The 13,598-nt window shown below is 35.8% G+C and overlaps 1 protein-coding gene across 4 annotated transcripts in view; it reads right to left on the reverse strand.

Annotated features, from left to right (window-relative positions):
- Window positions 1–13,598, reverse strand: part of LRP12 (LDL receptor related protein 12) — a 97,865-nt gene that overhangs the window by 16,189 nt on the left and 68,078 nt on the right. For all 4 annotated transcript variants that reach the window (XM_033202453.1, XM_033202451.1, XM_033202450.1 and 1 more), the window contains one exon: window positions 4,046–4,181. In XM_033202453.1, the coding sequence (XP_033058344.1) occupies window positions 4,046–4,181 (136 nt within the window). The remainder of the gene's footprint in view (window positions 1–4,045; window positions 4,182–13,598) is intronic.

The raw sequence follows: 13,598 nt of genomic DNA on the forward strand, positions 1-13,598 counted from the left end.
TAGTTTTTTGTAGAGACAGGATTTCAATCACGTTGTCCAGGCTGTTCTCAAATTCCTGAGCCTACCTTGGCCTCCCAAAGTGCTAGGATTACAGGCACGAGCCACAGCGTCTGCCCGTCTGCCCCACCTCCTTGTTTTTAGACATTCTGTATTAGTTTTAAGTGTGTTACAAACTTTCTACTTGGGAGAGAGTTCTCATTTTCCTCTTTTCCTCCTCTTTTTTTGAGACAGGGTTTCACTCTGTTACCCAGACTGGAGTGCAGTGGCACGATCTTGGCTCTGTAACCTCCACCTCCCGGGTTCAAGCAATTCTCATACCTCAACCTCCTGAGTAGCTAGGATTACAGATGTCTGCCACCATGCCCAGCTAATTTTTGTATTTTTAGTAGAGACGAGGTTTTGTTATGTTGGCCAGGCTGGTCTCAAAGTGATCCTGACCTCAAGTGATCCACCCTCCTCAGCCTCCCAAAGTGCTGGGATTACAATCACATCTAGCCTTTTTTTGAATATATTTTTAAAGTTCCTTTTCCTCTATTAACTGCTCAATATTACTTCTATTTTTAATCAGTGGCTACCTTTTGATATTTTAATTGAAATGCTAAAACACACTTTTCTTCTAATAAAGGCCAAGTAAGAGTATTCAATGTTTCTCCTGTCCCCTCAAAAATCACAAATAGGTTGGAAACAATTTACACCTTTATTTTCACTAACCTTTTACTAAAATTTAGCATTTCCTTCACTTATGAACAACAAACCATGACAGTATTTATAGCACTGGCCACTCCACCACTATTCAAAATTAGAGATATTTTTATGTTACATTTCAGTTTTTACAGGTATCTAAAAATACTATTTACACTTACATTTTTTTCTTTGAAATTAACCATCACTTGATTTTGTTAATATGTTAATAAATAAGCATATATTACTACATTACAAATATTACAAAATATCTGATAGCTGTACTTTAATATAATTGGTTCCCTTTGTAATGCTATGTATTTTTTTTAAATGAATTTAAACATATTATTCTGGGAAAGAATACATAGGTTTTACCAGACTATTAGGTGTTCGTGGCATAAAGAAAGTTGAGAAATAATCCCTGACAGAATACATCTTAAAACATTTGGAGTAAATCTGAGTTCCAACTTAATTTTGCTTGGCTGTTTTTCTCAGCATTCAATTTTTTCACACATTCTGGAATTTTGGTTTATAAGTTTATTTTATGGAAGTTTTTTGGTTTTCTCTCTCTTTTTTAACCCTCTCTTCCTCTATGTTCCCCTGCTTGGGTCTATATTCCAGAATAAGTCTTAAATAATGGTTCAGAGTATTAAAGATCCTGTCATGGAGTCAGCAGGTTAGTCATGTTTGTTAGGTTATGCCCTTTCAGCTCTCTAAGCTCTCAGCCCCATATAAATTCAGGCTATGGTTGGTGGAAGATTTTTCAGCCTCCTGTCTTGAGCAAAATTGCCTGTCCCTAGTCCTTGGCTTCAAGCAGGGTACTGGTATTCAATCCTCTCTTCCCCATGGATAAGGTGGCCTTTGTTGATTGTAGTGGGTTCCGAGAGAGGAATGAAGTAAAAATGCCTTTATTTCACCATCTTAAGCAAGTTTTATACAGATAGCTCTCAGTATTGTTTGTTTTTACTCCGTAACTTTAGTTTCCCTCTTCTATCCAGATCGAAAAAATCGTGTTTCTAATTCCATTTTAATAAGAATTTAAAATTTTTATGTTAAATTCAGGAATGAAGGCTGATTTTCTTTTTTACCAAGATGCTTTAAAGCATCTGTGTACACTAGATAATCACATACTTTTTCTTTTGACTTGTTAACATGGTAAGTTAATTTAATATTTCCTAAGAGTGACTCATTTGTATATCTAAAAGAGCTACGTTTAATTATGCATATGATTCTTTTGAATCATTTAAGATTATGCATTGATAATCATATGTAAAACTTGTCTTTGTATATATGCATGTGTGTCATCTTTTTAAAGTTATGGTATTAACAAGGTAATGACTTCAGTAAAGAATTTGAACAATTACTAAAATCACCTTCTGGTCTGTATACATCCAAACTCACTGCTCCCTTCCAGGATTGAGGAAATTCTCCTTTAGCTGTGGGGCTCACTTCAATTTTATTCTGCATTTTAGTATTGTGCTTGGTTTTCAGTGTATTTTACTTCACGAAATCTCAAAGATCCAATACATTATCAAAACCAGATGGCAGTACTTCATGTAATCTCTTCTGTGCTGGTAAGATTTTCAAGTTTTACAAAACTGAACATAAGCTGTAAGTTTAATTTTTAGGTTAAAAGGTGAAGGTCTCGGCCGGGCGCGGTGGCTCAAGCCTGTAATCCCAGCACTTTGGGAGGCCGAGACGGGCGGATCACGAGGTCAGGAGATCGAGACCATCCTGGCTAATACGGTGAAACCCTGTCTCTACTTAAAAATACAAAAAAAAACTAGCGGGGCGATGAGGCGGGCGCCTGTAGTCCCAGCTACTAGGGAGGCTGAGGCAGGAGAATGGCATAAACCCGGGAGGCGGAGCTTGCAGTGAGCTGAGAGCCGGCCACTGCACTCCAGCCTGGGTGGCAGAGCAAGACTCCCTCTCAAAAAAAAAAAAAAAAAAAAAAAAAGGTGAAGGTCTCTATAAATTCTAGTTTTATGCTAACAAACTCCCAATATGTGGTAAAAATGTTATTTTTCAAACACATACTTAGTCATACAACAAGTAACAGAAAATAGGTATATTATTTACATTTCAACACTGACACTGTTACAGAAAGATAACCTTAATGGTATATTCTACCACTCAATCAGGCAAGAGAAAAACACTGCCTGTAGGAGGAGAATAACAGCTTTTGTATGTGCCAAGCTCCAGGGTTCCAGAAGAGGTAATGTAGGGTAGAGGGAAATAAAAGGAAAACAAACTATTGCCCTTGTTTATGGCTTCCACCAAAAAAAGGAGATCGATGACAGTTATGCTTCTCAGGAGAGATTGGTTTCCTCATTAGTTAATATATACAAAAAAGGAAGACGAAAAAAGATGAGAAAGTAGGCTAAAAGTGTAAGTCTTATTTTAAAAACGTAAAATGAAGGAATTTGAGTTTATGATCTCCAAAGTCTCTTCTAAATCTAAAATTCTATGCCTCCTATCCATACAATGTTACACGCGAAACGTTGAAGGTGCCTTTGCGCTACACTGTCTCTGTGATGGAAATGACATTCTTATTTGTGTTTTGTTCCAACTGCAGTTCTTCATTCAGGCACACTATTTTTTTCCCACCCCCTGTAGGTAACTATGTTTTTCCTAATGGCCTTGATAGAATTTTCCTAAGCAAGCAATATCTAGTTCTACTAAATATATTCTTTACAATCTAATTCCTGTACTGTTTTTTTCTGCAAGTAATTTGCTAAATGTTTTAAAATTTAATCTTAACCTTCCTTATTTATATGTCACATTTATTCTTAGAATCTTGAACTTATGGTTATTTCCCTTACGAATGCCTTTCATTTGTATTCTCAACAAATGCTCTTTTGTTTTGAAGTTATAAAAAAAGATTTTTCTAGATATCGTAACTCTCCATTATCAGCTTGTTTCAAGTTTTATACATACATACACATATACAGAAATGCACGACCATCGTGTTTTAACGTATTTAGGTAGAAGGCTCTACTAATGAGACAAAGGTTAAGGGCTCGATATCCAAGTGAATTACTGAGTTTTGTTTATTTGTTTGTTCCACTGCCAAAGATTAGTCTTGACCCTAATAGGCTATTTTGCAAATGTGTATCTTTTGTTAAAAAGCAGCTTAGAAGAATATAGATGATTCAATGCAAATATATTACCACCCTTAGAAAATAGTCAAAACACATACCAGATGGGCTGTTATTCTTACTCTTAAGATGACACCAATAGCTGTTCTTTATCACATCTCCTGAAAAGACTTCTTTTTATATTACTGCATGTTAAGTAATAATAAATGAAAATGGAATTTATGTTTTATAATAAATTATGTAGTAATACAGAAAGGTAGAATTACCTTATAGTAATGATTTCGCCTGGGTTTGCCCTTATGAACCAGCTACAGTTGATTTTTGCAGGATATTCAGAAGGCCAGCCTGGGCTTGTGATTATGCCACTTGGTGCTCGAATTTGCTCTGGAGTCTCTCCACAAGCTGGAAGACAGCCAAAGCAATCTTTGCTTATTATTATACATTCAAAACAGTACTAGGTAAGTCAGTGTTTATTTTTAAAAAACCAAAAAACTTTACACATCAAATAATATCCAATAAGATATGGTAGTATCAACTTTAAAAAGCTATTATTCTAATGAGATATTTCAATTTCCTCCCTTTTAGATAAAATTTCTTATTCCAATTAAATATAGTAGCATAGTAGCCCCACTTGTCAGACATTTTGCTTTCCATTGTTCAGTTACTTGGAGTCAGCAGTAACGAAATATTTCAGACGAAAATATTAAATGGAAAATTCCAGAAATAAACAACTCTTACATTTTAAATTGTGTGCTGTTCTGAGTAGTGATGACATCTCTTGCCGTGCCGCTCTGTCCCTCCTGGGACATGAATCTCCCCTTTGTCCAGTGTATCCACGCTGTGTATGCTACCCACCCATTAGTTACTTAGTAGCCATCTCAGTTATGAGATCAACTGTCACAGTATTGAAGTGCTTGTGTTCACGTCACCCTTATTTTGCCATTATGAATGGTCTCAAAGCACAAAAGCAGTGATGCTGGTAATTCAGATATGTCAAAGAGAAGCTGTAAAGTGCTTCCATTAAGTGAAAAGATGAAAGTTCTCAACAACAGAAAAAAAATCGTATGCTGAGGTGTCTGAGCTCTAAAGTAAGAATGAATCTTATATTCATGAAATTATGAAGAAGGAAAAAGAAATTTACGCTAGTTTTGCTGTGATACCTCAAACTCCAGAAGTTAATGGCCACAGTGCCTAAGTGCTTAGTTAAGATGGAAAAGGCATTATATTGGACAGCAATCAGGTTTGGTACTCTGCAGTTTCAGGCATTCACTGGGGATCTTGAAGGTATCCCCCACAGATAAGGAGGGACTACTGTACATGTTTTGGGCAGGCAAGGAAATTTCAACCTGGATCACTGAATAAGAGTTCAAGATTACTGGCTTTGGCCATGGAGATTTATCTATCCACCTACCCATCTTTTTTCAAAACTCATCTTTCAAGTTTATTTTCTTTGTCATAAACTACCTTTCCAACATTTGCTCACCTACTTTGTTTAGATCCTTAGGAGCATAATGCTGCTTTTAGGGTACTCTAAATAAGTCTAACAATAAGATGCTGGATTGTAATTTTTGTTAAGAAGTTAGTGGACGATTGAATAAAGATAGTAAAACATTCAAAATTACTGCAAAGCAGTTCTTCAATTTATTCCATTAATTGACTTCCAAGCTATTTATTACAGTGTTATTAATGATTCCTACATTATTTAAAAGTAAAATCTTGAAATAGTGCTTAAAATACCATCATGTGATTAGATATCTGCATATCACAGAGGAAAATCTTCATGCATACAGAATAAATTAAAACTAATACCAACACTTTCCTGGATTATTCTTGCATTATCTGGAACTCTCGTTGTAATATAGTTAACATTGTCCAGAATTCAGTTGATAACGTGACAATTTATTCTCTCAATTACATACGTGATGTTTAAGCCTTTAGTAGAATTTAAAATCCTAGAACCTCTTATTTAATACAATTTCAACAAATTAGATTACTTGATTTTAAAGTAACAGCAGATTAGAAGCAGAAAATTAGAAGTGGGGAGAGTAGCTGCCAGGGGTACATAAACAGGTATCAGAAGTGATGAGTAAGTTTTCAGAAAAATAATAAACACTACATACTAAACTCAAAAACCATGAGCTCATAATTTACACATTATTGCCTGTCTCTCAAAAGGTAAGACTGTTGTATATTGTCATAATAAATTAACGTTCATACTGATCTAAGAGTTGTTAAGTGAATAATGAATCAGTATAGGCAAAATGACTGGTATAATACATGGCCTGCACTCCAATGCTTTTTAAGTTCAGCTGTAGTTTAAAAATCAGGTAACCCGGCCGGGCGCGGTGGCTCAAGCCTGTAATCCCAGCACTTTGGGAGGCCGAGATGGGCGGATCATGAGGTCAGGAGATCGAGACCATCCTGGCTAATACGGTGAAACCCCATCTCTACTAAAAAAAAAATACAAAAAAAAAAAAAAAAAAAACTAGCCGGGCGTCGAGGCGGGCGCCTGTAGTCCCAGCTACTCGGGAGGCTGAGGCAGGAGAATGGCGTAAAACCCGGGAGGCGGAGCTTGCAGTGAGCTGAGATCCGGCCACTGCACTCCAGCCTGGGCGGCAGAGCAAGACTCCGTCTCAGAAAAAAAAAAAAAAAAAATCAGGTAACCCAAGAGATGGCCAAATATCACTATTACAATTCTAACTTGGAAAAATAACTTTTTTTTTTTTTTTTTTGAGATGGAGTCCTGCTGTGTCTCCAGGCCGGATGGGGTACAGTGGTGCAAACTCGGCTCACTACAACCTCCACTTCCTGGGTTCAAGCAATTCTCCTGTCTCAGCCTCCCGAGTAGCTGGGATTACAGGCGTGCGCCACCATACCCAGCTAATTTTTGTATTTTTAGTAGAGAAGAGGTTTCACCAGGTTGGCCAGGATGGTCTTGATCTCTTGACCTCATGATCTGCCTGCCCCGGCCTCCCAAAGTGCTGGGATTACAGGCGTGAGCCACTGTGCCCAGCATTTTTTCTTTTTTTTAAAGAGATGAGATCTCACTGTGTTGCCCAGGCTGGAGTGCAGTAGCTATTCCCAGGCACTAGCACAGAACACTACAGCCTTGCATTCTTGGGCTCAGATGATCCTCTTGCCTCAGCTTCCTGGGTACTGGGACAACAAAGAGCATGTCACCATGCACGGCAATTTTTTTTTTTCCCATAACAAAGGTTATACTCTGTTCAATTTAGGTTAAGAATGCTAGGAAGTACACTATGTAATTTAAATAATTTTATCCATAATGATCAAAATGAAACAAGCTATGTTACTTAAAGCCAATCCTTATTTCTATAGAATAACCTGTTCCCTGAAGAAAACATGCCATCAGAGCTTTAAAAGTATATTCTACTGCAGAAAAAAAGTTCATATCTAAAAATGGATCTGCCCTGGAATCAGGGTCCACTGCCAAAGGGAATCTGTTTTGAATCGCTTTCAGAACAGATTGATAGCATACAGCACACAGATACATCAAGGGCTTAGCATTCATCTCATTGCCAAGGCATAGTCAAAGCTTCCCTTTTCTTTTTTTTTTTTTTTTGCTGCTGTTTCATTAGTAAATCTCCCTGACAAAAAATTTTTAATTTTAATAAATGTTTTAGAAAACGACGAAATGTATCCAAATGTAATTCTTTTTTAAGAGTTTATTAATAATAAACTGCCAGTTTGCTTCCACTTTGCTCTCAGTTATTATTACAATAATTTAATAAAAGGATAGCTAAGTTACTTATAACACCTTCTTTTCTCCTGGACACGGTGAAACCCTGTCTCTACTAAAAATACAAAAATTAGCTGGGTGTGGTGGTGTGCGCCTGTAGTCCCAGCTACTCAGGAGGCTGAGGAAGGAGAATCGCTTGAACCTGAGTGATATTTTTTTAGATGGAGTCTCGTTCTGTCTCCAGACTCGATGGAGTACAGCTGAGGGGCGGAAACTGCGGTAAGCTGAGATCGCGCCACTGCACTCCAGCCTGGTGACAGAGCGAGACTTTTCATTATCTCCTACCATAGCATTCTGGAGTCGTAATAAGCTAAAGGAAATCTCAAGTTCACGAAAATATAAACAAACATATAAATAAACAGCCAAAAACAATCATTACCCTTTCCCCAGAATATGGAAAATTGTTCATTTGTATTAAAAGATTCACCTACATTAAAGAGAATACAATTTTGAGTTAAATTACATTCAACTCAGAATTATAATACTGTACTAGCATGTTACGTACTCAACTATTTATTAAATGGTTTAACAGCAGTGACATACAGCCAAAAACAAGGTGGGAGTAATCTATGACAAAGAATATTCCTAACCTTTGACTAAATCGATATTCTAATGATAGGGAAAAACTAGAAAGAATTTTATTAGGTTTTGTTTTAGGAAAAAAATTTCAAGTACATGAGAAACCCATAGGTGGTGCTCTTATACCAAAAACCGAAGATTCTAGTATGGTACTCAAAAATACATTTTGTGAATATTTTATTTTCATACAACTGCCCAAGGATAAGACACACCACCCCTAAATAAGAATGGTTATTATATGATTCAATATTTATATTTCTAATTCAATATGTACTTTTATAACATTATTTTAAAATATTAATGTTTCTTCCTAATCAAAAACAAAACCATAGTATCCTAAAGTTTCTTACTGAATTAATTATAAATATATATAATGATTTAGTTATGCACATTTCCAACATGACTGAATATGGAATTTGGCTCTAGATCTAGCCAGTGGCTTTTTATCAACCTATTTTTGCATGTACAATACACTGAGTATGTAGACAAATATGCTCTAGCACAGCCATAATGTATTCCTTTCTATATCTAATAAAGAATACATTTCAAAAGTCAAAGGAAACTATTAAAGCAATTTTTAACTCCCTTTTGGGTTAAGAGTTTGCCTATGTATACTGGCAGATTTGGAATGAGAAGACCTAGACACTGTCTGTTCTATCTGCCAATGTCTGTTCTATCACAATGTAAACTACTAAATTTTGGGGGGTGCTATTAATAATTTCCTCAGGTGTTGAAATAAGGAGTTGCTATTTGAATACCTCTAAGGTCTATTTCAGCCCTCAATCATGCATCTCTTCCCACTATATTTCTGATAGCTCACTGGGATACAATGATAAATTTTTCATTTTCTTCCTTTGCATTTTCTCTCTGACCCACTGAAATAGACTTTCAATTCTGACCTTATCTCCACAGAAACCACGCTAGCAGGCAAAGGTCATCAGTGACCTCACCGCTAAATGCAATGGATACTCATTCCCAAGGTACTTGATTTTTCTGGAGCACCTGACACTGACTACCCAGACTGGGAACTGTACTACCCAGACTTTGTGGACATCACCTCCTCTGATTCTCCTTCTAACTCTATTCTGTGTTAATTTTCTAGCACTAGATCCTCTGGCCTTGACCAGTCAGACAGCCAGCCCCTGATACTGGTTTCATAGTTAATTCCAAAGCCCTCTGCTCTTCTCACTCTCAATGGAAGATTTAATCTGCTTTTACAATTCCAACTATGGTCATGAGTTTAAAATTTTTAACCCAGAGGCTTTGCACAGTCAAATGCCCACTGGACATTCTAACCTCATATTCAACATGATCAAACCTGTGTGTTTCCCAAATTCGTCTTCAGAATATCCTATATTCTGATTCTATGTTGTCTTAGGCAGCATTTGGTTGATGGAATAGGTACTTAAGGAAAAAGAAACTGAAGAATACCATAGGCGTTTTCAAGAATTTTTAAGGACAGGAAATAAGTTAGGCCTCACAGAGATTAAAACTGGAAATTTCAGTCAGAAATTGAGCCTGCCTTTGCCACGTCTTAGGGAACCAAGTCCTGTTTTATGTCTTACAAATCTGCCCCAACCTTCCAAAGGATCTCCTTTGGGTCTTCCATTTTTTCATTATTTTTCATTATTTATAAGCTTTATAAATGGCTTCCCAGTCCCAACTTATCATTAATATTTCAGCTCCAGTACCTACTACCATCTGTAATTTCCTTTTTCCTAGCTTATTATATTTATACTACTGTTACTCATTTTACATTATAGATTTGAGATGGCTTATTATTATAATACTGATAAAATAGATAAAACTTAAGTCTCGGGCCAGGTGTGGTGGTTCATGCGTGTAATCATAGCACTTTGGAGGGCCAAGGCGGACGGATCATGAGATCAGGAGTTCATGACCAGCCCGGCCAATACGCTGAAACCCCGTCTCTACTTAAAAAAAAAAAAAAAAAAAAAAAATTAGCCAGGTGTGGTGGTGCATGCCTGTAGTCCCAACTGCTCAGGAGGCTGAGGCAGGAGAATTGCTTGAACCTGGGAGGCGGAGGTTGCGGTGAGCTGAGATCGTGCCACTGACTCCAGCGTAGGCAACACAGTGAGACTTTGTCTCAAAAAAAAAAGACAAAAAAAAACAAAAACAAAAAACCACTTCAGTCTCCATTTCTTCACTTGTAAATGGAGATTAAAATACTAATACACACGGTGTTCCAAGGATTATATACAATTATTTTGGTAAAAGACATAGCACACTGCTTGCATTACAGTAAACTGTCAGTAAACAATATTACATGATATGCCAAATCAGATTCGTTGGTAGTAATGCCTGGAATGCTGTATTGAGATGGCTACTAAGGCTGTTTTCAGGCTAAGAAAGAGGACAGTGACTGAAAGAGGATGTGGGATTGTTTACTGAGTAAGTGCTGGGCACCGTTATGCACTGCAAAGAATGAGAAAATATGTCATGATTAACCTGACACAGATAAAAGCCATGGGAAGGATAGGGTTGGGACACATACTCACAAAACTTTACTTTAGGAAATAAATCTCTTTTTGTTTGAAATCAAAATCTTTACATGGCTTGAACTTCATCTTTCTACATTTTGACTATCCTCCCAGTTTAAAATACATCAAACTTGACCTTCTTTTGCTTACATTCATTCTATTCACACCTTTTCTATTGCTTAAACATAGTTATTTCAGCTATGATCTGGCTAATTCTTCCTTAAGAATTAGTTTATATGTAATTGGCAAATAAATACATCTTGTCAGTACTATGCAGAATTGTGTAAGATCTTATTCCCAGCATGCTAATGATTTGAAATAACCAGAAGTTTTCAGAGTTTAAGAAAAAATATGAAAACCCTATAGAAACTGCCTTTATTGCAAAATGTGGTTACTTTTTTTGGCTAAAATAACTGCTTGGTTTTTGTCTATATTAAGCTATCTTGGGAAGTTGCAAAATGCAGATGGAAATGTGAAGACATCACACCACTATGAAAACAAAACCACTTAATTGATGAGGGATATGCCTGACGTGTATTTTTAATTTTGATTAAATTAGTCTCCATTAGAAGCAAATACCTTTAAGTAGGGGAGCATGAACCTATGCATATATGGCTGCAGAATATAGACTGATTCTAATTGTAAATGTCTACAGGTATCTGACTGTGCTAGTATCTGGACTGATATTTTATTTGCTAGGGTTATACTTAAAAGGTATGTAGTTGTAAGTGATCTATGCCAACACTATTTTCTCAGAAGCTGTGTTGGTCTTTGTTCATTTTGCTTCCCTAATACATCTCTTAATTACTTGCATCAACTTTTAAAATTTACTATTTTTTTTTTTTAATAGAGATGGGGTCTCCCTATGTTGCCCAGGCTGGTCTTGAACTCCTGAACTCAAATAATCCACTCTCCCTGGCCTCCTAGAGTACTGGAATTACAGGTGTGTGCCACCACATCCAGCCAGTATCAACTTTTGTTCTACAAAAATCATCTATCTAATTTACTTTCGTCAGTTATCTTTTGATATAAACAAATATTCAAGTACTTTGAATACTTTGAATAATGACGATCTACATTCTCTACTTTTTATAAATTTCCTATAACCCCAGAAATAGAAATCCCCAAATTAAAGAGGTTCTAAATATTTATTCAAAAGATAGTAACTTTCAAACGTGGATAGCATCTTCTTAGTAGGAACATACAGGCTATGTGACTAGCCCCCCACAAAAGCCTATTTAATTTACAGTTGATCTAGTGTATAGGAAAAAGACAATGACATTATTATAATGCTAATGGTTAAGCTATATGAAAAGATTAACTGAATACATATTTTTAAAATTTATCATGTATGCTGTCAATTGAGAAAGGGAGAATTAACTGAAGAATGAATAGGTAGAGATTCTCTGATGGAGTTCTTAAGATTTTGGTATTAGTTTTCTCGTTTAAAATACAAAGATCTCATTGCATAGTTTAGAAAACAGGGCAAGATTAACTGATGAAGAAACACTGAAGACTTCTTCATGTTTATACTTACACTATTTTAATAATCCTACAGAAAGCACAGGACTATTGTTTTAAAACTAGATTAATGCATCATACTTATTATCTTTAAATCAATTATTTAAAAAATTGGAAGTGCTCAAACAACCTCTATTAACAGGACACACGAAAGAGGGAGGATCACTTCAAAATAATTTCAAGCTGTCTTGCAATTTGAGATTTCATAGTTTCAAAACACCTAAAAAATCACAGAAAAAAACATTAAGTAATTAGATATTTATAATTAGAGCTGAACTACTGTCAAAGAAAAAGTACAATTTCCTGTTCCGTAGATGAAGAACTGGGTTTTTTTAAACTGACAAGAATTGATACTTTATGACAAAAAGTAGTTGAGACTAAGTTATGTGAAATCTTTGTGATTTTGATTTTAATAAATCACAAAACTGAAATGCAAGTAAGTGTCTGTTTACGTTTACTATATGAAGGGCACAAAAGAAATAGAGAACTCGTGCTCTCATGGAAATTATAGTTTTATAACAATGACATATACTTCTTAACTGAACTCAAGAAGCATTTAACAGTTAATATGACAGCATACCAGATAATACAGTACTACATGATATAATGTATAACAAGTAATTTTAGGCAAAGTGTCACATGTTCAGTTAAACACACGGTGTTATTAAACAGAAACAAAGGCCGACCAAAAACCTGCATTACGCCAAATATAGAACAGGGAAGGCTCTGCCTGACTATGAACAAACGATTTATTTCATAGAAGAGAAGGTGGTAGGGCCACAGAAAAGCATACTCTAGTTAAAAGAATTTAATGACTCAATTCTATAGACAGTAGTCAAGCCAAGATAGACCTACTACAAAAGGAATGTGATCCAAGTATTCTGTAAAGGTTATTGAGGGAAGGGAAACCAGTGAGGCAAAGAGATCACCTAAAAGGCAATTATAAAAACTCATCTTTTTGTACAATTTTACTTTACGAAAGTTTCACGACAGAGTAAAATCATGCTCACTCTGTTCATAAGCAAAGGACAATAGCATATATAGGTAACAGTGGTTACTGTCATTTGGCCATCTCATTTTTCAGAGTACTGTATAGAGTGTATTATAAAGAATATTAATTCCATTATGGCTGATGAGTACAAAAGCAATTCCAAGTGTTGAAAACTAGTAAGACGGATTTGATTCCAATGGAAATAAATGTACTAAAAAACCCCACCATCTCCAAAATAAAAATTTGGTAAGCAAATGGTGTCTGTTGAATGGCCATATGGGATAAGAGTAAAAATTATTCTGAAAGTTAACAAGGGAATCATCCAATACATTGAAAATACTATGCTTATGCAAACAACTAGAGGCACCCAAACATGGAAAAATCAGAGTTTGTAGTTAGATGATTAGCATCAGATATCAGATACCTGCTGGACTATTGTTTATATAGGAAAATAATAGCAGTTTGAA

Source organism: Trachypithecus francoisi, unplaced genomic scaffold, assembly GCF_009764315.1.
Source record: "Trachypithecus francoisi isolate TF-2019V2 unplaced genomic scaffold, Tfra_2.0 Lachesis_group7, whole genome shotgun sequence".
Classification (NCBI taxonomy): Eukaryota; Metazoa; Chordata; class Mammalia; order Primates; family Cercopithecidae; genus Trachypithecus; species Trachypithecus francoisi.